Source organism: Larimichthys crocea, chromosome XXIV (genome assembly GCF_000972845.2).
Source record: "Larimichthys crocea isolate SSNF chromosome XXIV, L_crocea_2.0, whole genome shotgun sequence".
Classification (NCBI taxonomy): Eukaryota; Metazoa; Chordata; class Actinopteri; family Sciaenidae; genus Larimichthys; species Larimichthys crocea.
The window spans coordinates 7094196-7119546 of NC_040034.1; the positions used below are offsets into that span (position 1 = coordinate 7094196).

Here is a 25351-nt window from a genome sequence, read left to right on the forward strand (position 1 = left end):
ACACGTGCTATTGAAATATTTTTATTTTTTATTTTTCACCAAACAAGTCAGTGCAACATATGCACAGCAGATATATTTACATTGGAGTGAACTAAAAATATGCTCACAAAACAGTAAGCTGAAAAATACAATTGCAGAAAAAATGTCAAAAAAATAATTTGACAACACTGCTCTACCCCGACCCCCGACCTCTCACTCCCCCTCTCATTCAAACCCTCCCTCTTCCTCTTCCTCTCTCAGCAAGTGTACTGAACGCAGTTCTCTGCATAAGACACAACAATCTGACATGAAGTCACATATTTGAGATTTCAAACCGCAAAACACTGCCATTTAAAATGACACTGCCTGGTTAACTAACAGGTGTTATGTAATTGCTAACACTTCAATCAGGAAGTAAGCAATAAAAGTCCACAGGTGTAGGAATAAACTGTAATAAAGCACTACTGATACCCATTACAGTTTTTTTTCCATTTGCTTAAACACCATTTTGCAAACTAGGCTGGTTTTATCAAAACACTAACACAATTCACCAAACCACACACCCAAACTGCAAAAAACCTCATATATCCCCGCAAAATGAAGCACTGCAACCAAAATCAAACTTTTGCACCAGATGGCACACACTTCTTTCGTATTCGTAGATTTTTGTCTAACCAACTACACACTGTTGGGCATAATTAAAAGCCTGATCTATAATAACTTTTATATTTATTTTATTCACCTTTTATTTCACCTTATTAACCTATTTATATACTGGTTTATTAGCCTATATGTGTTTATGATTGATAACGCGTTCATGCATAATAGAATAATTTATAAATAATACATACTCAACTCAACTCAAACTTTATTTATAAAACACATGTAAAAACAACTGAGGTTGACCAAAGTGCTGTACAGGTTAATACATAAAATATACAAGAAAAATACTAAGATACTTAAACTTGGGAGAAAAAGTATGTTTTTAGGGAGGATTTAAAAACCTGATGGGATGTGCCAGGGCAGGTTATTCCAGAGCCTAGGGGCTGGTGCCACAAAGGCTCGGTCACCTTTGGTTTTTTAGTTTTATTTTAGGGGTGATTTTTGTCTAACCAACTACACACTGATGGGCATAATGAAAAGCGTTCTCATCTTTAGTATGCTTTGCCATAATACTGACATAGTTCAAACTGTAGAGAATTCTTCAGATTGTTCACATGCACAGAAATATTTGCAGATACACACACATGCTATTGAAATATATATTTATTTATTTTTCACCAAACAAGTCAGTGCAACATATGCACAGCAGATATATTATATTACAGCAAAAAACTGTAACAGGTGTTTGGCGCCATCGTGTGGACAGTAAGGAGAATGCATTTTCTGGGGGAAAAAAAAAAAACGCCGTCACGTTTGCGCAATTCCTACGTGCGCGTTCACGAGTGAGTCCTGTGATCTATGCGTCAGCTGTCAAGCCGTACACGCGCACAGTAACAGTACCGTCTCTATGAGAGATTCTGTTCGGACGAATGAATCAGAAATTCCACCGAGGACCGGAACACAACATAAAACAGTAATGGTGCAACCGCGACGTTACTCCTGTCGAGCTGGACTTGAAGCGACACGGTGACAGGGAAGTGCTTTCTTTCTTTTTCTTTTTTCTTTTTTTAAATGTCAGTTAAAGGTGGAAAGGAGGGAGGGAAAGAGGTGAACAGGTTTTCCGGTTGTAGTCGTTGCTAACAGGCTAACAGGCTAACACGGCGCTTCAACCGGCTTCATTAGCCTAGCTCGCTAGTTAGCTGGCTGGCTAAGCTAACGAGCTGCTGCAGCGTCAGTTTGTTTATTTTATTTTTATTTTTTAAGCATTTAGACTAGTATGACATCCCGTTCAGGTGAAGCGGCAGAAGAAGAGGCGGTGCTCGGATAGTTATGAGCAGTTACAACAACATCACAACCTCCACGTTGAGCTCGTCTCTGAGCTTGGACGGGAAAGGTTCACCGGTCAACAACAACAACAACAAGGAGGAGTGGGGCTTGGGCAGCGATGCGTTTCCGTGCTGTCAAGAGATGAGTCCCATGGACGATAGGTTACAAGCGGGGATGTCCTCGGTGCAGCCGGGACTGGACGGACACCTGCCGCTTCTCCACTCCAAACACAACAACAACAGCAGCAGCAGCCAGGACCGGTTGTTGTTGGACCTGAGCTCCCGGGCAGCCTTCCTCGACAGCGGCTCTCTGGAGTACAGCGACAACGACGGGAACAACGCGGGTCCGTTGTTCGAGAGGAGGAAGAGGTCGAGGTCCAACAGCTCCAGGCACCGCTACAGCGAGGTGGTGACGGAGCTCGGACCCGAGGAGGTGAGGTGGTTTTACAAAGAGGACAAGAAGACTTGGAAGCCCTTCGTCGGGCATGACTCGCTTAAAATCGAGCTCGCGTTTCGGAAATACTGTGAGCTGAACCCCGGGGCGGCGAGCTCACAGGTCGGTGAGCGGCAGGAGGAGTGCGGCAACAACGGCGTGGAGAGCCGGGGGATGAACGGCGCGGTGCCGGTGGAGACGAGGACCAGCGTTGTGCACGGAGGCCGGGGCTCCTTGGACACATCCACCGTGTCCTCGGATGAGAGGGACCTCGACTGCATTGAAATCAACGTGGAGCCTGTGTGTGTCCGGGGAGGGCTCTATGAGGTGGACATTAAGGAGAAGGAGTGCAACCCTGTTTACTGGAAGCGTGAGTATCATAACAATCAGGTGAAATCATACTTTTGCTCTGCATCAGTCACAGCTGATGCTCCTGGTGCAGCATCACTGAGTGCACATCCACTTATTGCTGATGTGTGCCTATACCTCATATATTCTGCAGCAGATTAATAACCCTCACAAGTCTGGTTCATTCATTAGACTCACACAAACTAGCAGCTGATTATTGATCACTTAAGTTAAACATGCTGACTCCTGCATTATTCTCCTGCGCTCTTACCACCGGGCCAAGTCATTACTTAGCCTTGTCTTTTGGGACCGTCTAAAACAACCCCAGGAAGTCAGTCTGTTGGGTTCAGCTGATCTGTGCTAACTAATTCATGGATATTTCCTGGAAAGGGCAGCGAACAAATGAGGCGCTCACCGTAGAAGCCTCGGGAAAACCTGACCCCGATGAAAAGGGTTTTATGGGTAGCTGGTTCTTTTTTTTTTTGAAGGTTAACGCCAAAGTGACATTTAGAGAAGCGGGTTTTTCTCCCACGAGTGTTCACGCTGTGTAGTCAGCTCAGCTATGCAACTGTTTTCATAGTGTCACGTTAAGATTAAAGACCCTGATGCACTCCACTTGAGATGGAAACTAATATAAGTAAGGGAGACAGAGGGGAGAGGTTGTTGATGTACTGTAATCCAAGAAGTAAAACATCCATGAAAATACAGTAACAGGAAGGTTTGGAATGTGTTTTTGGCACATGACGAACAAGGTGAAAGGTCACATTTCCCTGGTATCTGCAGACTTATCTTCTCTGGTCAGACCTTAACAAATGAGCAGATAGTACTCACTGTTACTGCTATCAGGGTGTCTCTCTCTTGCGTGTCTATCTCTGTCTGTAAATAGACGATCAGTCTCGCTGTGTGTGCAGAAAGACTCCCCTGTCTTCTGAAAAGTACGCCTACATTCAAACCTCACCTTTACACCCGTATTCACCACCAGAGAATCGGTTAATAATGTGACTCAAGGCTGTAATCAAAACTGCCCTCGCTCCGTAAGCCACCGAGACCGGGCCCTCCTGGATTTGCCAGACTTGTTGAGTTAAATGGAAATCAGTTCACGTCATTCAGAGAGGTTAATGCGCTACTAGAAAGCGGCTATTGTAACAGTGTCACTGGGGAGGATTTCTACTTTCTTGGAACGGATACAAAAGTTGTGTTTACATTCAGTGCTTGCCACGTATGCAAGAGCTCTGGCAAATGTTAGAACATTTTTCAGAAGCCAATGTTGAATCCAGCGTTGTTTACATTCGTGTTTAGCAGCTCGCTCGTCATCGGCCTTTGTTAGAACATTGCTGCATATCTTATAACACGCTAACACCACCTTAAGTTCAAGTGGAATAGTGTGAAACTATTTCCATAGAAGTATGTACTCAGCCACAGGGAACCTTCAACGTACAAAGAGCAAAACAAAAATGGCTTTATTCAGGTAAACATACTCCACTGACTCTGAAATATCAATGCCTACAGTAAAAGTCAATCTTTTACTGCTGTTTTTTTTTATTTTTTCTATTTTGTCTTACAGAACAAGACCATATTCCAGTCATGAGAGGCCAGTGGTTTATTGACGGTACCTGGCTGCCGCTAGAGGAGGAGGAAAGTGACCTCATCGAGCAGGAGCACCTGAACCATTTCCGCGGGCAGCAAATGCAGGACACCTTCGAGACGGATTTGGTGGTCAGGACCGTCGACAGCAAAGATGGTGAGAGAATGGGAAGTGGAAGAGTAGAAGGATAAGGATAATTTAGTGACGTGATTTTATTAACGTGTGGCAGAAGCCCTTTAAATCTAACTTTTAAAACAACGCATCCAGTCTGGTAACTAAAATCTGAATAAATAAAAGACAGTTGATTGTAGCTAGATTTGAGGGTGAATATTGTGTGTAGTTTGGGCCTAAACATTAGTGCTCAGTCACCAAAGCACAAAATTGTAAAATTCTTTACTGCTGCATTCACCGACCCTGCAGTATTTCTTGTCCAGGCAGGCAGCATCTCGTAAAAAAACACCTTTTATAGTGCTGTGTTAGAGCAGCGAAGGATTGAAATGCTCCCAGAGGTGTTATTACTAATAAATTCCATTATAAAGTAAAGTCCTGGACTTCACAATAAAGCCAGAAAAAAAAAAGCACTGTGAGTCATAAATGGTGAATTATGTGACAGCCCTGCCTGCTGTACTACCGACGCACAAGTCAAGAGAAATGAATGGCGCAGGTGCCTCCATTCATGTGAGCCTAGATTTTGTCACGTCGTGCTCCCAATGTAAAGCAGGTGCAGCTCGTACATTCTGGCACGTCCCCCCCTCCCCATGTCGCAAGAGGGCCGGCTCAGGCGAAATTCTAGCAGGCTTTTAGCTGTGAAAGGCAATAAGAAAGAGGTCCTTTGATTCAGCAGTCTCCTTAAGGCAGCCAGATCTACAGGACCTTCACTGGTGATGAATGTGTGGGCGTGCGAATGTGGCAGATAAATAGAGAGAAGCCGAGAGGGAAAAGATGCAGCAACTGTTAAGGAGAGTGAGAAAATGTTTAGTCTGCATTCTAAGAAAACCCCCCAAAAAACGAGCAAATAATGTGTGAGAGACACAGACACGAATCAAAACATCAAGTGTTCAGTCATCTGAATAGCAGTTAATCATTGAAGTTCTCTTTATTTCCTGTAACCTTGATCGGTTGTATTTGAATCAAAAACTGCATAATTAATGTTAATCACTGTATAATTGCTGTTAATCACTCAAAATCAGTTTTACTTTTGCCTCCCTTGTGTCTAGTACACTGCGCTGTAGCCGACATGTCACTTCCCCCGACTCGGAATAAATTAAGGCCTATAAATAAAGTCGTCAGCAGAGCAGAGGAAAGTGATTACAGTAGGTTGGTCAGTGTTGTTTGCATCGTCATGTAGCTACCGGCGCTTTTTTCCTCAACTGAATCACAGATGTTTTTTCGAAAAATGTAAGGTCACCGCTGGTGCAGAAGAGTTTGTGTACATGTACACAAGGATGCTGAAATGATCTGTGTGTGGAAGCAGGTGTATAACAAGTCACAGAGGACAGAGGAATCATAGCCAGATTATCTGCAAGCCAGGTGTGTGAAATATAGCGCAAGGACACACAAATTGGTTGTGCGACACTTGGAGGCCTCGGTTGCACAACACACCGATCATATGACCTTAGCTTGTCCAGTGGGTGAGCTGTATTACTGCAAGGGTGAACAGTGCAGTTAATCTCTGATCACAATGTCACGTAGTGAGAAATACGTACTTAATATATGTTATTAAAGCCCAATGCTGGCTTTATGTTCTTATAATTCTCTTTTAAATGTGTTTGGACTTGAAATATATAATTATCGAGCATCTGTTTGAAGCCCTCCTGCTGCTTTTGTTGGCACATTGTTTCCTCACTCCTATATTTAGCAGAGCATTAAAGCAAAACAAGTGATAGATCCTGTTAATTCGCCTCGTTTCTGTGTTTATCACAAGGGAGCTGTTACAGTATTTTATCTTGGAAACTAATAATCGGTGGCGCATGAGGCTGTAAATCGTCTACCTTGAACTGCAAGAGCCGGCGAGCTGCACTGACATTGCTGCAGTTCATAGATTTCCTCTGCTATCTCTCTCCCTGCCTATCTCTGCTCTCTTTCTTCTCCCTCTCTCTTTCTCCATCTGTCTATCTCGCTGAGACTAAAGGTTAGTTCAACAGGAGACATATGGTAGACATACCAGCGTGCTATGCGGGCAAAACATCACAATGTGGGCAGGACTACTTGTTAGGTACACAAAGCATGAATGTCTACTTCTTCCATCGTCATGAAAATGTACGTCTCTGCTTATTCGTCATGAATTGGAAAGAAAGATGAACAGTCAGTTTTAGTGCTATAGTTACAAATGTGGTAATTTCTACAGTAGATCACAAAAAAATGAGAACTGATCAGTGTTTTTTGTGAATTCGAAAGAATAAATTCTACTTGACGCTAATAAAAAATAACATATCTCATCAACATTTACGGTATTTACCTGTATAGACATTTTACTATTCTATTTCCAAGCCCAAATTCATCGTCCCTTATGGATTTTTCTGGCCGCTGCCTTTTGAGTGCATTGTGAATTTGTGTCATCAGAGTCACTTGCAGCTCTTATTTCAGTTATTGAAGCTAAAAAAGTGACCACAAAGGCATCACAGTTGCTGGATTTTTATTAACTATCTTTTATGTTTTGATTTTGTAATTTTAATTAGCAGAGTTTCTTCTTAGCGTACCGGTGTCAGTGTTATTTTCCAAAGCAGGACTCAGGAAAATGTTATTTGTCACAGAACTAAATGTAAAATAGAAAACAAAGAATCAGAAAATAAATTTGTACGGCTGCGTATCAATTAAAAATGACAATAGCAGTGTTAATATTAGTAATCTTAAAGTGATACTGATACCAATAGAGTACTTTATTTAAAATAAGGTGCACCATGCTCGACGACCACCATAGACTGTATGTAGCTGTGGTAATGCGCTAATCACACATCGCATTAAATCGAGGAATGCTTGTGGTGATTGAGTGTGAGCAAAACCCTCTTACAAATAGTAATGTTTTCTCGATCTGGGTACAGAACCTGGAGAATACTACTTGGTACTGGGGTGTTTCGGTTTTGAGTATTGATACTCAGCCCTATGGATTTGTGTGCCTGTGCTGGAAACTATTAAGGTGTTGTGTGGGTGGGTGTACTGGATGTGTCCCAGTCAGTCAGGCTTCTCAGACGTCATGGAAAATGAACGCCAAGGGCTGCACGCTGGGTCATCTGTCAGCATAACACTTTTGGTATTTTTGAGCTAGGCAAGGCAAACAAACGTTTGTTTGTGTACATTTCATGTTCAGCTGTGTTTGTTTAACCAGCACATTTGAGTGGGAACACACTACATGATTGATGACTGACATATTGCTCATAATTGCTCATAATTAGGTCTTGGGATTTTTAAAATCTATTTAGTTTATTTATTGTCACATTATTTAGATTTGATTGTCATTCGTGCGTAAGATCATCAGGTAGGCAGATGTTTTTTGGTCTGACTCACATCTGGAAATTATTGGTTATGGTGCGGTCATTTCCTCAGGTGAAAACATATAGTGTACATCTACTATTTCTGGATGGATCCATCAGTGCTGTAATGCCTGGATGGACTTTTTGCTAATGGCTTTTTACGACAAACAAACTTCCTGTGCACTCAGCAGCTCTCTCCTCTTCCTCGCTCCTCAGCCCTTCACCTCTGCTGAAGGAGACACTGCTGACATTTGCAAGTCTGATGTCGGTGTTATCACTGCGGGAATGATTTAGTCAGATCTGAGACTTGTGGACTTTGCTGATTTGATTAACAAAACGCAGAGGAGGTCTTTTTAAATGTCAGATCAAGACAGCCACGCACGACTGATGCAGTGATTTAATGAACATGGAGCTGCTGTTGTTTTTAGTATTCCTTTTAAGAGCATTGTTTGGCCACTTTAGATATTTTAGTAAAAGGATAATAAGATTTGGTTGCCATGAAAACCTTGTATTTCAATGTAATTATTATTTTCATTGCGAAAACAACGCTTCTCATCAGAAAACATTGTTTCGTGCAGGTAATTGTCACAAGACTGTATTGATATTAATATAAAGTAATTTGTTATAAAGTTCTTACTCTCACACCAGTGCACATAATCTTACAAGAACAGGTGCGGTAGTTTCCTTTTTAGATGTTTGCATTAATCTACAATAACTTTGGAAAGAAGATAACAATAAACTCTCTATAAAAAATGCTACAATTCACCCATTGTTTTCTCTACAGAAAGATTGTATTGAAGCACATTGCACACCATTATTCTCATCTCTGCAGAGGAATATTATACTCTTTGTATATTTGAATCTGTTTGTCTGAGCGGAATTCAACATCATTTCAGTAAAATAAACTAAGTAGAAAACCAAGTAGAAACATAAGTATTGTTAGATGCTGTCAGAAACGTTTAACTTCTGTTTGTTTGTGTTTCACCTCTCTGTCAAAGGTCTTGAAATGTTCACTAATTTGTGGTGTTTGTGTGCTTAATATACAATATATTTTTTTTATTATTTTCTCCTTATTTTATTCTGCATTGCGTGGGAAAACTTTCACTTATTAAATTTACAAAATGTTGTACAAAAATAGAAGCACAAGAGTTTAAAGTTTTTAAAGCCGGTGGTTAACTTGTTTACATGTTTAGTCTTTGCAGCAAAGACAGTAGATTTCTGTGATGATGAGTGTAAAACAGATGCAACCTCCGTCATCTCAGGCATGTGTCGAGTAGCGCTGCATTGATTGCGGTTTTTATTTTTATTTCTTTTGCAACCACCAGGTAACCAGTACAGGCTCTATGCCCAGTGGTAACGTGATAGCAGCGCTACTTGATAGATCCGCCTTTTAAAGAGTGATGACGGCGGTAGCATGTGTGACTGACACCAGGGCAATGGCCATTACTCACTCTCTGTTGGTTGTTAGTTCTCTCCCACCTGCCCCCTTTCTACCTCCCTTTTCTGTTCAAATGGAGTGGATATCAGACGAGTGGTAAAACTACATGTCACAAGCGCAAACGCTGCCAAGGTACTGTACATTTTTTTGCTGTATTAGATCTGCTAGCTTGTATCCTCTACTAGTAGATCCTAGGTCCTCATGGAGCTAGATTTTCCTTTCTGTTGTGGTTCAGACCTGTTCAGTCTAATATTTAGAACTAGACCTAGGCTCAGTTAGAAATGGTTGTATTAAAATGGATTTCCATTGCAGCCTTAACTGGGCCTAGTTGCTAGAACTTCTCCCTGTGTGCTGTGACCCAGAGTTTGGTACTTCTGCTGTTGCTGCTTTTTGAGGAAACCTTTGCATATGTCTCTCATCTCCTTGCTGGGTTAGTGAGCAGACAAACATGGTTCACTCAGCTACGGGGGCAAGTCCCCTTAAACCAGTGGATGTGAAATAAATAAGCTGCTCCTCAAAAAGCCACCCTTCTTTGCCCCTTTTTATCTCCTCCAGCCCCGTCTCCCACTCTCTCTCTCTCTCATTGCTTCCTTTCTCTCATCCCTTCTGGCAGTATGACCATCATTAATGAACCACAGTCACCAGCTCTCACTCTGAGGGCAATGAACAAAGCTCTCTGTTGAGAGCCATGCACAAGCGATGAGCTGAACAGAGGAGCTATTGTGGCCCGATACTATAGCCCCCTAACATGATGTGTAGAGTCGCCTCCTTAGAGGTCCATCACTGTCCTAGTTTGAAGTGTATTGACCCTCATCAAAAATGCTCAGCGGAGAGGTCTCAGGGTCTGTGTCCTCAGCTCATAGTAAATCCAAGCAGCCATTGACCTGGAAAGAGTAAGGTGATTTTCCTTTCTGGGTTGAGAGCGTTACAGTAATACATTTTCTTTTACTGACACACTCCTTGTCCTTATCAAAAGGGGCGTGAAAACACCAATGAAGGTGTTTGTCACGCTCTAGCCAAGAAAAAGTTGTAACTGAGACTTTGCCAATCTTCACAGTCCCAAACCACCATCATAACGTCCATATGATTCATTTGATGCGCACTTCCTTTTCATTTCTTTCACCCCTCCCCTCCCAACTTTGTGCTTCCTACATCTTTCCCAAACTCTCCTACATTACTTCCTCGTTTCCGTTCCTCTCTCTTTCAACAGTTTACCCAGTCCCTGGTCACATTCTTTGCCCCTCTGCCCTTACTTTTCATCCTGTGTTGGAGAACTCCCTCACTAAACCTTTTAACCTTTTCTCGGTCAGCTGCCAGCTCCTCTCTCCACTTTGATCCTCCTCCTTTCCTTTCCTTTCCTTTCCTTTCCTTTCACAATGCATTGCCTTTCATTGTAAAACAGGAAGTGTCCTTGTGCAACCCTCTGGCATTGCTCCATCTTTACTGGCTACATTGTCACTTGTAAATCCCATCATAAATATTATGGTAATAAAGCCAGATAAATGGAGAAATACAACATAGTTTCTATTTTTAGCTGGATTCCTGTTTTACAGTGCACTCAGTGGATACAAAAACAATTCAACAGTCTGAAGTGGCTTCACTCCCCCTTGTATGATGATGTGTAGGTCTCATTGCAGCTGCCACCACCTTGTGAGTCTGTAAGGTAGACGAGGAAAGGAGGCCACTTTAAACTGTTTGAGATGAAGCCAAACTAGTCGGTGAAAGGTTAAGTTTTCCCGTTCACTGCTGCTGTCATAGAGTGGTTTAGTGATATTGTGTGTGGTGGTAGAGGATAAGCATATGTTTTCTTTGCTGCTGAGTGGTTTCATTTGAGAATCTGCAAAGATAAATGGAAATGTGTGACAGAGGAAACTGTGTGTGCAACTATATCTCTCACTTCAGGTTCCTTCCCTTTGTTATTTCCTATTTAACTAGGATCCTTTACTCCAACTCTTCTGTTCCTTGTGAGAAACTCTTCCAGACCCTTGTCCCTGTCCTCCTTACTTAGAGGCAGCCTTTCCTTTTTTCCACACTGGTTATCCTCAGACCAAACAGGTCTCATCTCAGGTGCAATAACTGCTTGGTCTCGTATTACCCCATGTTCATGCTTGTCCAACGAGGAAATTAGCCTGCCAGGCTACAGAGGCCCAGCTTAACTGCATCATGTGATGCATAAACACACGTGATATATATATATCTTGTTTTATTGATTTTATATGGAAAGTGGAAAGAGAAACCCTCCTGACAAATGTCCTACTTACTCATGCCCTGTAGACCGGGCCAATATATTACCAAGGAATGTTGAAGAAGCGTCCAAACATTTAAGAAGAAGTGATAGACAGGTCTGACACATGACACAAGTGATCCCCTGGTTATTCCCACTCCTATGATTGATACACAGTATGTACAAAAGACAGTTGCTTCTTGAAGCCCAATAATCTTACAGTTTCTTCAAGGATTTTATTTAGCATTGTTTGGGGGAATGTGGTTTGAGCTTGCACAACATTAATCTAGGGTATTTTATACTCCAAGTACTTTACCCCATTCTTATGGGTATTAATCCACAGATTGGTTCAAAGCTGTACAAAGAAGCCATGGTTGTGCACTGGACCTACGCCAAAGTCTTCCACCAGTTTCATCCACATGAACCTGACCGCACAAGACATTTAAAGGACATGCTGCAGAGACATAAATAACTCTCTCAAGTCAACCAGTTTCATTTATCGCTCCTAGTTTCTGCAGCAAATGCCATACCTCTGCTCTTTCTTGGTCTAGTCACTGCATTACACATTGACGCGGACACAAATTGAACTGACAGTGACATGAATTTAGCCATCAGCAATGTAAAATGTCTTCAGTCTGATGATACGCAAGCAGGACAGACAAGCAAGAGCCGCGATATGCAATCATGTTATGTGATAGTTTGATGTGTTTTTTCTTTCCAACTGCAGATCAATGCTCCAGACTGCATTTGATTGAGCTGTGTGAATAGATCAATCCTAGACTTAAGCTTTGTTTGTATTGCATTAAAGATGGTGTAACTCTTAAGATATCGTCACTTGTTCTCCCTCTCTACTCACCCTTGGTGAACCCTTTCTCCTCCTTCACCCCTTACCCTGATTCTTTACCCTTCTCTTTGCCCAATTTCCCACACCGCCCGCTCACACTCACTTTCCTCTGTCTATTCATTCATACACTGACTCCTCTCTAACTGCCCCTCTGCAGCAATCCACAGTCTAAAGCTGAGTCGGACCCATGTGGATTGGCACAGCGTGGATGAAGTATACCTCTACAGCGATGCCACCACGTCCAAAATTGCACGCACGGTCACGCAGAAACTGGGCTTCTCCAAAGGTCTGTAATGTGCACACTGTATCATCATCTTTATTATAATAAAGTGCATGAGACATGAGTATATAAAAAGGAGCATAATGTACTTGGACTGTGATGTTTGCAACAACAAGTTAAAACATAGCTGACAGGTGACTAAGAAGCGTGAAGCTGATCCATTAATAAAACAGCAGGTCTTCTCTAATTTGTAACTGTTTTACTCTCACTACTAAAAACTGGACCATTTTACGTGGATTATGAAAACAGGAATGATACATTGATAATAAAGAATTTTTTTAAAGATTTTTATTGAACTAAATTTATGTCATACCTTTCTGAAATACAAACAATTTGTTGTGCCTTGTTGCTGGAGTCTCTGTGCAACCACTCTGCCAGTAAGGCCGTACTTGGATGGTTCGAACTAAATGCCAATGTTCCCATTGGCAGTGTTAACATGCGAATGTTTAGCAGGTGATAATTAACCAACTTAGTTTTGTGTGATCCCATGCTAGCAGTCGCTAATTAGCAGCACAGCTGACGCTGATGTCATTTCATTTGGCAGATACTTCGCTATAAACGTTGAAATGTCACTACCGAATTTCACAGCAATCCATCCACTAGTTGTTGTGATATTTTAGGTTGGACTACAGTGGTGCACCAACCGATCAATATTACCGTCCACAGAGCTACCATGGCTAAAAGCTACCGCTTCCCTATCTCACTCGATCTAAACTTGTTGCCACTTTTCTGCACGTGTGTGCCGCGTTCATAGCGTGCTGCCGTTTGCTATGATTCAGCAGTTGTTTAAACATGGCTGAGTCTCTTAACTGGATTAGCACAGAAAATCACCCAGTGTACATCTGCTACTTTCAGGGGGAGTAGCTTTGATCCAGTGTAACTAAAAAGATAGTAACTACAGTTTGGCCCCATGTCTGATGTTTGATTGGTATGGATGACTCTGATCTGATCCACAGTCTACACGACATTTTCATCTCCTGCTCAGAGATTATGAGAGGAGGTGTGTGTTGGCACTTGGTTACCTCAATCTCCCCCTGACACACAGATGCTCAGCAAGAAGAAATCTCCTTAGTGCTTTCCAGACAGTAGCCAGGTCTATTGCCTTGTATCACCTTGCTGCGCAGCACATGACTGGACTAGACTATAGATTCTAAATTAGGACACACACTCAGCCCTCTAGGCACGTTACAACAACTGAGTCTCGGGCCACAGCAGGGCTTTGTGTCTCACCTACTGGCCTCTTTGGACTCCGAACAGCATGCTACTTAAACAGCATCTCTGAGATATTTATAGCCTTCTCGTCAACAGAGTGAGACTTGTGTATGCATACAGAAAATACTGAAGAAATGACATGTTATATAATATACTTTCTGTACAAAACACATCATTATTGTACGAAACATGTCATTATTTACTTATGTAATAAAAATCACAACCAGACAGCTAGTTACAATAAGTAATAGTCCAACCCTGTCCTCTTCCAGCCTCCAGCAGTGGAACGCGGCTCCATCGGGGTTATGTCGAGGAGGCCTCACCTGAGGACAGACCTCCTCATACTACACATGTTGTCTTTGTGGTCCATGGGATTGGACAGAAGATGGACCAGGGACGCATCATTAAAAACACTGGAATGTGAGTTTTTAAAGAGACTATTTGATTGAAATGTGCAAGTGAGTCTTTTGTTCAATTAAAATGTGCACACATGGAGAGGCACTTACTCAAAAACGAATCAAAGACAATCTATATTAAGAAAAATCTCACACGTATGACGTGATGTGTAAATTGCCATGAAGTTTGTTCTTTCCCAGACACTCTCACACACTCTTTTATAGAGACTCACTTCTTTCGAGCGACACCAACACATTCCTGTGTTTTTTAATAACCGCTCAGGGGTTTCAGATGACCTGTTTGACAGGTTCTTGTGATTCCAAATATCTGAAACGTTCAACACCACTGCCAAGCATGTAACTAGTGTGCTTATAGAATACACAACTACCTCACAGAACAATGTAGGAACTGTTCATTACAAACTAACAGCCGTTGTTTAAGCATTTAAATAACACTGCACCTGCGGCCTTTGTGTTTTCGTCTTTGCCCCTCCTCTCTTAATCTTTCTCACTATCTTTGTCTTCTCTCGCTGTCTTCTTACTTTGGATTTTAAACCGCCTGCGGTACAGCGGCCAAGAAAGCACAATGCACCGAAACTTGAAAACACAAGGGAACAAGGACACATATTTGCATTTACTGAGGCTCTGCAGCACCAGCAAATACCGAAATGGTGCATCGCATATGCAATGCAGCATTATGTAAATATATAAAAACATGTTTAGATCCCAGTATTTTGTAAAAATCTAAATGGAATGTATATGTCCAGTCAACTCATTCACTTTCTCAGTGGTAAAACATATTCCAAGCCTGTGCTTTCACGTGGGCCAGATCTAACTTTTGAATATTTTGAGCAGCACAAACAAAATTCCACTTCCTCCTATTTTCTTAAAGTGCTTGCGCAACTTTCAGATATAGATATCTCCCAGAAAAACAAAGCTGTCAGCATGATTTGATACCGCAAACTGATCGTTTAACCAGCCTGTTGACCTATTTTTGTCCTTTTAGGCTTAATGTTAAAATGAGGAACAGTAGAACAATGAGTACAAAGTGTAAACGTGTGTAGCAGCCACAATGGGGAAGTTACAAGAAGAAACCTGATCAGGCAAAATATGATGGTGTCCTCGCCTTTTTAAAAAAGTGATACACCAATCGTTGAAACTCATCAGCGCTGATCAGTTTTGATCCGTTACTTAAGCTACACATGCCTCGTTTCTTCTTTGACCTATCTGACCCTAAATGGCACCACTGTACCGGCCGTCAGTCGTGAGATTAAAAGGCAGTAGTACAGAATGTGCGAATCAGAGCCATGTGTGTCTCCGTGTCACAAAGTTCGTCTGGCCGCTGCACATGGCTTAGGCCAGCTAAGCAGGTAAAGTAGACCAAGTAAAGCTGCAGAGCATTTTAAGCCTTACTACCAGCTCCCTGTGGATTACAGCATACACGCTTTCTTCAACCAAGAGGAAAGATCAACCTGACATGTCTCGCTAGTTTCTTGTTTTGTTTTTTATTGAATTAATTTTCGCCGTGTGCTTCTCTAGGTGTCATTGACACCAGTGAAATAATATAACAGAAACCCATTTCAGCTAAACCTACTTTGTGGGTGCAGCACCATAATGCAGTCCTCCCCCCTCTGAGCATTTAAGTTCCCCTACAGACACACTGGCCTGCAGACTCCTGTCCAAACTTGCATTAGGGTGCTCCATTCAGAGTCCAGTCACCTAAAAGCCTCTCTCAGCTTCCACTTACCCATTCCTACACCCCACCTCACTCTCACTCTCTTTGTGTATTTAGTGTTTCCTGACAGCCAACGCTGCCCCATATAGGACTAGTAGCATCGCAGCCATTGTTTGCATGCGCTGCGTGATGGAAGCTGCTGCATCAGTGAGCAGCAAAATGGGCGCCATTCTTCTCTCTGTTCCCGACATGTCATTAAAGTCTGTGAAGAGAACGAGTGCAAACACGGACTCATTCTGTAGCAGAGCAAGATATACATAGAGGATGTTAGCTGTCATTATAATACGCCGCTGCAGAGACAACGTGATGATACCTTTATTTATTCATCAAGCACTTTCACTGCCTTTTTGTTGCTGTATGGTATATCAGACAAAATATACCCACGTCTCTAACACTTAACATGTGCAATGTTTTCCTCATGTACTGTAAGGGCCTTTTTGTGTCTACTCAGGTTGAGGGAGGGTGTGAGGAAGATGGAGGAGAAGCACTTTTCGGAGCACAATGACGAGCACGTGGAGTTCCTGCCTGTCGAGTGGCGCTCCAAACTTGCACTGGATGGAGGTTAGTGTGTGTTTTTTGAGACTATGCATACGTGTGAGCAGTTTAGACGGGGTTAAACAGTGCATGTATTTAAGTTGTTCTCATGGGTAAGGTTTTCCTAACTAGATGAATAAAGTGAATCCCTTACTGTGGACAGCAGGTACAGTAACAGACCTTGTCCTAACCATGGTCACTGTGCAGATGTAGGCTAAGATGTATAATTAACTGAATACGTATGGGTGCACATGCAGTGGCCCTTATAATAGGTACATTGTACAAATGAAATGCAATCTATTAGAACAGCTCAGCCATAAATTTGACCTTTTATAAAGATCATAATCCTGATTGACGCTGTCAGAGAGTAAACTGAGAGTACAAAACATTAACAACATAATGTAGTCCAGCTCGATAGTTAAACTAGAAACATTTCTAAAGAAATTTTGAATGTGCCTGACTTTGTGTGTGTCTGTCTGTGTTTGTTTGTCTGTCTTGTCTGTGTGTGTGTCTGTCTGTGTGTGTGTGTTTGTTTGTTTGTCTTGTGTCTGTGTGTCTGTTTGTCTTGTCTGTGTGTGTGTGTTTGTTTGTCTTGTGGCCAAAAATGCCAAAAAAGGTGTGCCACAAACCAAAAGTCGAAATGACCATCAGCATCCTTATGTCATGGACAATTTCCTTGCACCTTTGTGTCTGACCCCAAAACTATAAAAATGACAGCTTCAGCAGTGTTTTCACTGCGACTGCCTCGAATTTTCCTACGTTTTGAGTGGTCATCATGATTGTAGAGTGACATTTGCGGCCTCAGTCGCAGTTTACAATTTTATTTTTCAATGAATTTTTCTCTCCCTCTCCCTTTCATGCACTCTGAATAGTGAATAGTATATAGTGTGCTCTTTCAGGCACGCTCAATTAATACCTCTCCGACAATGTCAATCCATTATATCTATTATTATCTATGTAAAGGTAGAGTTTATGGCTGCACCATTCTGTATTGCATTAGATTTTATAGGCGTACCTCATAAAGTGGCCGCTGAGTGTATGAATACAGGCACTATCGTGTGGCATAAATCTCTGTTTTATACTGTGATATTGGTGCTTTGATTCTGTAGACACAGTAGACTCAATAACACCGGACAAAGTGAGAGGACTGAGAGATCTACTCAACAGCAGCGCCATGGACATTATGTACTACAACAGCCCCCTTTACCGGGACGAGGTGAGAGTCGGACGCTTCTATAAATAAAAATAAAAAATTCCCCGTAACGCACAATTTCTCCTTAAAATGTCTGCCTTCCCCGTCTCTTCAGATTACGAAGGGCCTAACCCAGGAGCTGAACAGACTGTACACACTTTTCTGCTCCCGGAACCCCGAGTTTGAGGAGAGGGGAGGCAAAGTGTCCATTGTGTCCCACTCCCTCGGCTGCGTCATCACCTACGACATCATGACCGGGTGGGATCCCGTGCGCTTCTGTCAGCAGGAGCATCACGCTGTGGAAGAGGAGCTGGACCTGCGCTGGCTGTCCTTTGAGGAGAGGCACCTTTTAGAGCAGCTGCGCGTCACACGGACAAGGTAGAGCTTGCTAAAGTCAGTGACTCCTAGTTTGGCTTCAGGGATGTGAGGGTCCTCACGAAATGTTTGGATCTCAAAGGCTATTTGTACGTGATTATAAAATGTGTCTTTTTTATTTTAAATAAAGAATAATTAACTTAATGAAAAGCATTTGCAGAACTTGCAATTTGCTCAAAAGATTCATTCCTTGTAGACAGGAAATTATGAAAATGTATTCATTTTCTCCTGACTCACGACTCTTAAAAAACTGCACGATTCTTTACTTGTTCAGTGGTGATGACAGCTGAAACCGTGAGCCCAAACACGTAGTTTGCATTACAGTGAACCAGATGGAAGTCAATCCGGGCAATCTGTGTGTACTTGAAGGAGGTGTAAGTTGAGTAGATGGTCCTTCAATGTAACCCAGGATGCATTAGCATTTACAAAAGACAAAAGATGTGGTCAAGTGGTGGGAGTGATCGGATAACAATATGCCCCTACTTGTATTCAGAGTTGTCCACTTGTGATCACTGAAGTTATTTCTAGGTCTAAACTGTCTCCCAGTTCAATATTTTAATAATGATTTGAGGCTGTAGTGAGTTCTTTAGCAGGAGAAACAATGAACTAATTAACCTTCATCTCTCTCAATATGAACAAACAATACAAGCTGCATACCTTTTTAAAAAACCATTCTGTCCTCCAAATTCAATTTCAAACCTAGCAATTATCTTCAATTTTGGCACACAGTGCAGTGCGTGCTGTGAGCTGCTCGTCTCATGCTCCATTGTCAGGTGGCTAAGTTGTTTCTTTTTGTGAGGGCAGCAGGCTATTACGATGCCGCATGATTGAATGGAAAATGAGGCTTTTAATCCATCTCCTCTGCACCACCCATCCCCTCATGTGTGCATTACCATTTAGTGTGTGCACCATTACCTTAGATCAACAACCTGCAGCTTCTTGTTTGTTGAGTGGCGTAAGGACAAATATTTTCTTTGTCTTCGTAGCTTGAGGTTATAATAATACATGCGGGATATTAAAAAATGTAAAATTGGAGCTGAATTTTACAGAATATGTTTTGTCTAGTTTATTAACATTGTGTCCCTTTCTGCTTCGAACAGGTTACGAGAGCTGGAAAATCAACTCCTCACACTGGAGGCCTCTAAACCTTCAGCTCCTCCAGCCCTTAAATTTAAGGTGGGATCCATTTCAATGTCATGTTACTCTAAAATAATAAATTGTAGCGATTACAACGATTTGGATGCCAGAATATAAAAAAATCAGCGCACCACCAAATTCCTCATGTGAATATTTTTATCATATTGTCATTATTTGTGGTACCTTTGAGTGTATGTTATTTAATTACCGACGACTCACTTTAGGACATTTATATGATCTTTGTGTCTCAGGTGGAAAACTTCTTCTGCATGGGTTCTCCTCTGGCGGTGTTCTTGGCCCTGAGGGGGATCCGTCCTGGCACCAGCTGCCACCAGGACCACATCCTGCCCACCACCATCTGCAGCAGGCTCTTCAATGTCTTCCACCCTACTGACCCTGTGGTCAGTCTCCCTTGTATTTATCCAGCTCACGCAGATGCTCTCTCTCTCTCTCTCAGGGGTTATGACAACAAGTCAAGATTTTCTTTTATTTTGAACTTAGCCCACACATGTAGGGTGTGATTTGTAAGTAGGCTCTTTTTACTGGACCACTTTCCACTGTGCTCTACTAATTAAACCAGACTTTTATAACTCACTCAGTCAGGATGCTTAGATTGAAAACAACCAGTAAATTATTGGCTCTTAAATATATCGTGCATTACGACTTAAAATAGTTTAAAAAAAAACATTGATCTTTTTTTTTGCTCTCTCCAGGCCTACAGACTGGAGCCCCTCCTCCTCAAACATTATAGCAATATTGCACCTGTTCAGATACACTGGTAAGAATCCTACTTCTTTTTGTCACTTGTACACACACACACATACACACACATTTTCTGCACACTGTGAACATCTGCACATCACCTGGAAAACACACAATTATACAGCTGTTTTCATTCTAAAAATGTATATATATATTTATATTGTTTATATTTTTTATTACTTGAATTTCTTATCTTCCTGATTCTAAATATCTGGGGTGGATTTTCTCTATCAGGTGTAGCGCCACAAATCCTACATCCTACGATGAGGTCCGGCCTACCTTCCTGAACCCAGTCAAAGACCCAACGTCAGACACTGAGAGCATCCCCAGCCCGAGCACTTCTCCCGTCCTCCCTCGCAGACACTACGGAGAGTCCATCACTAGCCTGGGCAAGGCCAGCATACTGGGTAAGAATACAGTACCACAGACAGTTTTAGGACTCTTAAAATATATTTAACTACCTGCAAATAAGTTAGGATAGTCTGCTTGGTGAAAAACGCCTGGAGTGGCGAAGAGAGGAGTTTCTTAAAATTAGCATAAGGAAATCATCTGAGTTCTGGCAGCAATGGGAAACCCAGAGAAAGAGCTTAGTGAATTAACTTTCACTCTTGCAAGATAGTCCTTATAGGTAAAATCCTCTGTCGCCTGTGAGATTCAATATTTGAAGTAATGTGAGCTGTTCACTTTGACTATATATCAACAGTGCCATCGTGTGGACAGATGGAGAATGAGCTCATATGCCTCAAACTCACCTAACATATCTGTTTATTCTTTCTCTCCCTCCCTTCATCACTCATTGTAGGCGCGGCGAGCATTGGGAAGGGCATCGGCGGCATCCTTTTCTCACGTTTCTCCCGCTCCAATAGCCAGCCCTCAGTGTCTTTAGGACTTGATGGAGGGGCAAACACTGAGGAAGAGGAACAGAAGCGGACAGAAAGCCAGTCAGCGTATGGCCTCTCCACCATGATTAGGCCCACCTCACCTACTACTGACACATCACGTTAGTTCACTTAACTTATCCAACACTAAACATTCATAGAAGTATCATAGAAGTCTGCATCTGGAAGGTGTCATAATGTCTCTGTTTGTGTCTTACAGTGGAACTGGAGCGGCGCATCGACTTTGAGCTCAGAGAGGGTCTGGTCGAGAGCCGCTATTGGTCCGCGGTGACCTCACACACAGGCTACTGGTGCTCACATGACATAGCACTCTTCCTGTTGACCTTCATATACAAGCAGAAGACGCCACCCTCCGATCCGACGGAAGACACTCCGGACCCAGACTGAGTCATCTGTTACAACACACACACACACTTGAATGGTGTCTTATCCAGAAGGGTCCCATCACCTTCTTGAAAAGGCACAAATAAACTTTATTTCTTTATTCCTAACACACACAAACTGCTCAAATACACTAATCATCCATTTTCCATGTAAGCTCCCTGTGATCCAGCTCTTTTACCACTTGGGAGTCATTGTTGACAAACAGACTTCATTCCAAGACGTGCATTCTTGTCTCTTTTTGTGTCATTTGTACACAATTGCGCACCCTACGGGTGACAGTGTTAGTCTAGGAACCCCTAAGGAGGTGCACCCTTTGCCAGTATGACCACAAGTTACATATAACCATGGAATATGAGACTAATGAGTTTGACGCATTGGAGTTTGTTGCACCCAGAGGAAGAGCGTTAACTTCGTCCCCAAGTCTTCAACCTTAATCAGCGGTTGACAAAGTGTCTATACGTGTCCTGTGCTTGCTTAAATCCAAGCCTCTCTCCCACAGACTCATTATGGAGCCTTGTGACACACTTGCCTGATCCTCGGTCGCTGAGGCCTGTCCGTGCTTTTATAACCTTTTCTTTCTTTTTCATGAAACAGAGAAATATAATTGTCGAAAACATAGTTTTATCTTTAAAATAGACCTTTAGCTATTACATCAAAAGAAAAGAAAAGAAAAGAAAATGCTAACAAGCAAATGCAATGCCTTTCAAAAGTAGCCAAATAATTTTATTCATGCAGAATATTTCTGTTTAGTTTTTCTTAAAACCATAGGGCATTATCCCTTTAATGATGTTTTGGATCACTAACATGCTCTGTTCAGTTTTTTCTTTCATTTTTTTATGTTCTCCTCTTTTTTAACATTGTCTGACTCTTGAAATAGATATGCACCAAATGAAAACACACCGCCACTTTTATAATCTACCATAAGCTGAAACAGAACTCCCTATCGTGTTTAGTTATCTGCAAATAAACCGTATGATTGTTGTTAAAGTACTGTGGACGAAATGTCTAACTAACAATTTAAACTGAACATCACAGACGACATCGTTAGTTTCCATGTGACATCTACATACAGAGGTTTACAACCACATGAGGCTTGCATAGCTACGCTCTTAAACAAGGGCCGGACATGTATAGTTATTTTCTTACACCCTTTTAATGATGTCACGAGACGAGTCACTCAAAAACAATCACATATAAAGTCATTTCCATGCTTCTGTATTAAGGATAAGTTATGGAGCTCTTTTCTGTGCTATATCTTTATATTGAAACCAGATGAAATCAGTGGAACTAGATGTATTTTTTCTTAAGAAAAAAAAGAAAAAGAAATATTTTTCCTAGTGATTTTCAGGCTCTTGTGGATAGAAAACCCAGATCTCATCTCTGTGGAAAATGGGATTTAAACTTGCGGCCAAATATTAATGTGTCTGGCTTATTAGTTTGCTCGGTTTTAGTAACTACTCTATGAAAAACTAACTGGCACATAGAGTAAAAGTAGCTTCTTTTTTATTTGGAGGCTCTTGTGATACACCGCATGCAAAGTTAAGTTTGCCTTTTCATGTGACCAATTCACAGTTGTCACTTTTGTCCGCTTGTCTTTTTTTAATTCATGTGAGAGAAAAAAAAAAGGGTTACTTTAGTCTTAAAAGTCTGTATTTTCCAGTCAGTAAACGTGTCATCGCCTAATGGACACTACTTGCAAATTCACTCCTTTTAAAAAGAAAAAAGAAAATGTGGACAACTGGGGGTAGCAAATCACGATTTCTCTTTTTTTTCCTTTCTAAAAATAACTTTTGCTGCTTATCAAAACTCTTGCCTTAGATTTGTCAGAACAGTTTATTGAAAGAAAGAAAAAGAAGAAAGAAAAAATCATTCCAGTAATGATGGATTGTATGCCTGTCAAATGTGGTCCTTTTGAAAAGAAAAGAAAAAACACGCCCAGTAATAATTATGCAGAAGTTAGAACACATACTCACGTTGCATGGTGTCACATTAATAGTAAGTGGAGTTTGGAACATTGCAGTGAGTGCCAACACATCTAAGAAACTGCTTTGTGTTCTTTTATTGTGTAGAAAACCACATGTGGTTATTTATGTTTGTAATCAAATCATTTATGAGATGAATGAGGGAATGGAATCACCCTCAGATTAATTGTTACATGTGACAGACTTGATTAATGTCGGTGTCAAATTTTTTTTCTTCTTCTTTGTGTCCCACTTTGTTGCAATATCACAGTTATCAAAGAGCTTATTTTAATTTGCTATGGTGCAAAGCTGCTGCTTTATTGTTCCTCACAATCAAGGGCTGTTGTTGACTGGCCCACCACTGAATGAAATCCATTTATTGGTTCTTAGCGTCTGTTACTTATGCAAAGGCCTACTGACTCAAACCAGGCTGCCTGTCATGTGACGCGAAAGGTGACCTGGATGTTGGAAGTGGGGACAAATAAAGATAAAAATTAAGATGTGATTTGAATTGCACAGAAATTATGTAGAAACCAGCCCGGAGTTGATTTTATTCATTCATTTTGTTGAGCATGTTTCAGCAATAGATGCAGAAAGCAGTTTTAAAAATGTTACTTGGATGGCAAGCATGCAATTTACTTATGAGACCTTACACATGTAATGAAAAATACAAGGACAGTCCCATTGTTGCCTCTGCATTTTAAAGTCACACTGTGTGGGCGAATACATATTATAAGAGTGTGGACAGACCATGGCAACAATAACAATAATGTTCCTGCCAGTGTTTATTTGACTGTGTTTCAAAATGTATGTGAAATTTGTACTTTTGTTCTTTCATTCTAACAACTCGATTCAAGCACAGATTTTCAACTGCACTCACTCCGCTTGCTAAAACAAAAAGAAAAAAGAAAATCCTTGTCGAGATGCATTGTACTTTCGACTCTAACGCACAGCATTTCTGAATGATGATAGTATATTTTTCTTGTCAAAGGCACCGTAAGCATCAGGGAAACGTCTATTGTAGATTCAACACTGTCGTTGACATCAGTTTGAAGCCATTATTAGGTCACGTAATCCGTCGCTGTCACAGATTCGTCTTTTTTGAAATGTTCCCGAGGTTAATAAGGAAGGATCTGCAGCCATATGGAATCAGTCGCTGGGTGGAGAGAAAGAGAAATACGCATTGAAATTCATCATGGGTGTATTGAGTGAAATGTGTTCAGTTTGTGTCAGGTACCACTGTTGCTCTAACTTTTGAATGGAAGTCCAGAAAAGTGTTTTCGTCTGTCCTTAGAGCTGTGCAATAACCCATGCCTGTAATGGATTCTAACTGCCATCCAAAGCACTGTATTTATTTCCTTTTATTAAAGCATTTCTTTTTTTTGGATTCTATGTCTACTTCTCAATATGTCACATCCCACAGATAATAGCCAAGGGGGGGAAACAAAACAAAAAAAAACTTGGAATCTGTTTTTGCTGTCACGTAGGAGGCAAAGAAGGTTAACATTTCCAGAGGAAGATGGTCTCATTGAGTGTCATCGCTCACTTCTAGGCTGATTTTAGAGGACAATAGAGCTATTTGTTCGTCTGAAACTCAGATCAGATTCTTTCCAAGGAACAACCCCCCCCCCACCGACGTGAATAACAAAGCTGACTTATAGATCATGAATAGGCCGCATTGTAATCCGTACGCGGTCATGGCTTCCACATGAGTTACTAGCACTTTAATGCCGTTAAGCAACATCTGCAGAGGCATGGCTCACAGATGGGAGCAGTTAGAGCAGAGGTGATACTCATAAATAATGCATGTGGTCCTGCTGTTCTGCGTTTGGCCAGAAGAGGTCAGTCATCTATAGGTAATGCTAGAACAAAGACTCCTATTCACCATCTGTTGTCCTGTGGCCCTTCTCCATTTCTATTTCCATTTATTGCCCTGAACTAATTGAACTGTTTTGACAGTTGTTAATGTTCCTCTCTATAATTATTACTTCAGGCTGGTGAGTTATGTTCCTTTGGCATAAAATACAATAAAAAAAAATGGAATATCTCACCAGCTACAACTTTAAAAATGCTGATTTTTAATTTTTTTTTTTTAAGTTGACTCATTAAACCAATCAAAGCCTCACATCATTCACCTTTCTCCTCTTCACCTCCTCGTCGTCAACATCATCTTTAGGAGCCAAGCCGACCTCCCTATCCTGCTCTCCTGCTCTGCATCTGACTGACTCAAATGTTT

The 25351-nt window shown here is 41.5% G+C and overlaps 1 protein-coding gene across 2 annotated transcripts; it reads left to right on the forward strand.

Moving 5' to 3' along the window:
- The first annotated feature begins 1459 nt into the window (after positions 1-1459).
- Positions 1460-24502, forward strand: ddhd1a (DDHD domain containing 1a). 2 transcript variants are annotated; one of them, XM_019254488.2, is made up of 14 exons: positions 1460-2710; positions 4253-4429; positions 9212-9313; positions 12407-12535; positions 14014-14161; positions 16323-16432; positions 17515-17621; positions 17713-17975; positions 19073-19148; positions 19361-19510; positions 19823-19887; positions 20106-20278; positions 20674-20871; positions 20970-24502. In XM_019254488.2, the coding sequence occupies exons 1-14, from the start codon at positions 1912-1914 to the stop codon at positions 21155-21157; spliced, it is 2685 nt and encodes an 894-aa protein (XP_019110033.2). In that variant the 5' UTR covers positions 1460-1911; the 3' UTR covers positions 21158-24502. The 2 variants fall into 2 exon arrangements, with proteins under 2 accessions (XP_019110033.2, XP_010733521.3); XM_010735219.3 differs by lacking the exon at positions 9212-9313 and having other exon boundaries at positions 1462-2710.
- Positions 24503-25351: the final 849 nt, after the last annotated feature.

Excerpts from the sequence above, each read along its gene's own strand:
- ddhd1a (XM_019254488.2), top strand. The coding sequence starts at position 1,912 with ATGAGCAGTTACAACAACATCACAACCTCCACGTTGAGCTCGTCTCTG. Across the intron at positions 17,976-19,072 it reads CTGCGCGTCACACGGACAAG|GTTACGAGAGCTGGAAAATC; the intron begins GTAGAGCTTGCT and ends TGCTTCGAACAG. Across the intron at positions 20,872-20,969 it reads ACCTACTACTGACACATCAC|TGGAACTGGAGCGGCGCATC; the intron begins GTTAGTTCACTT and ends TGTGTCTTACAG.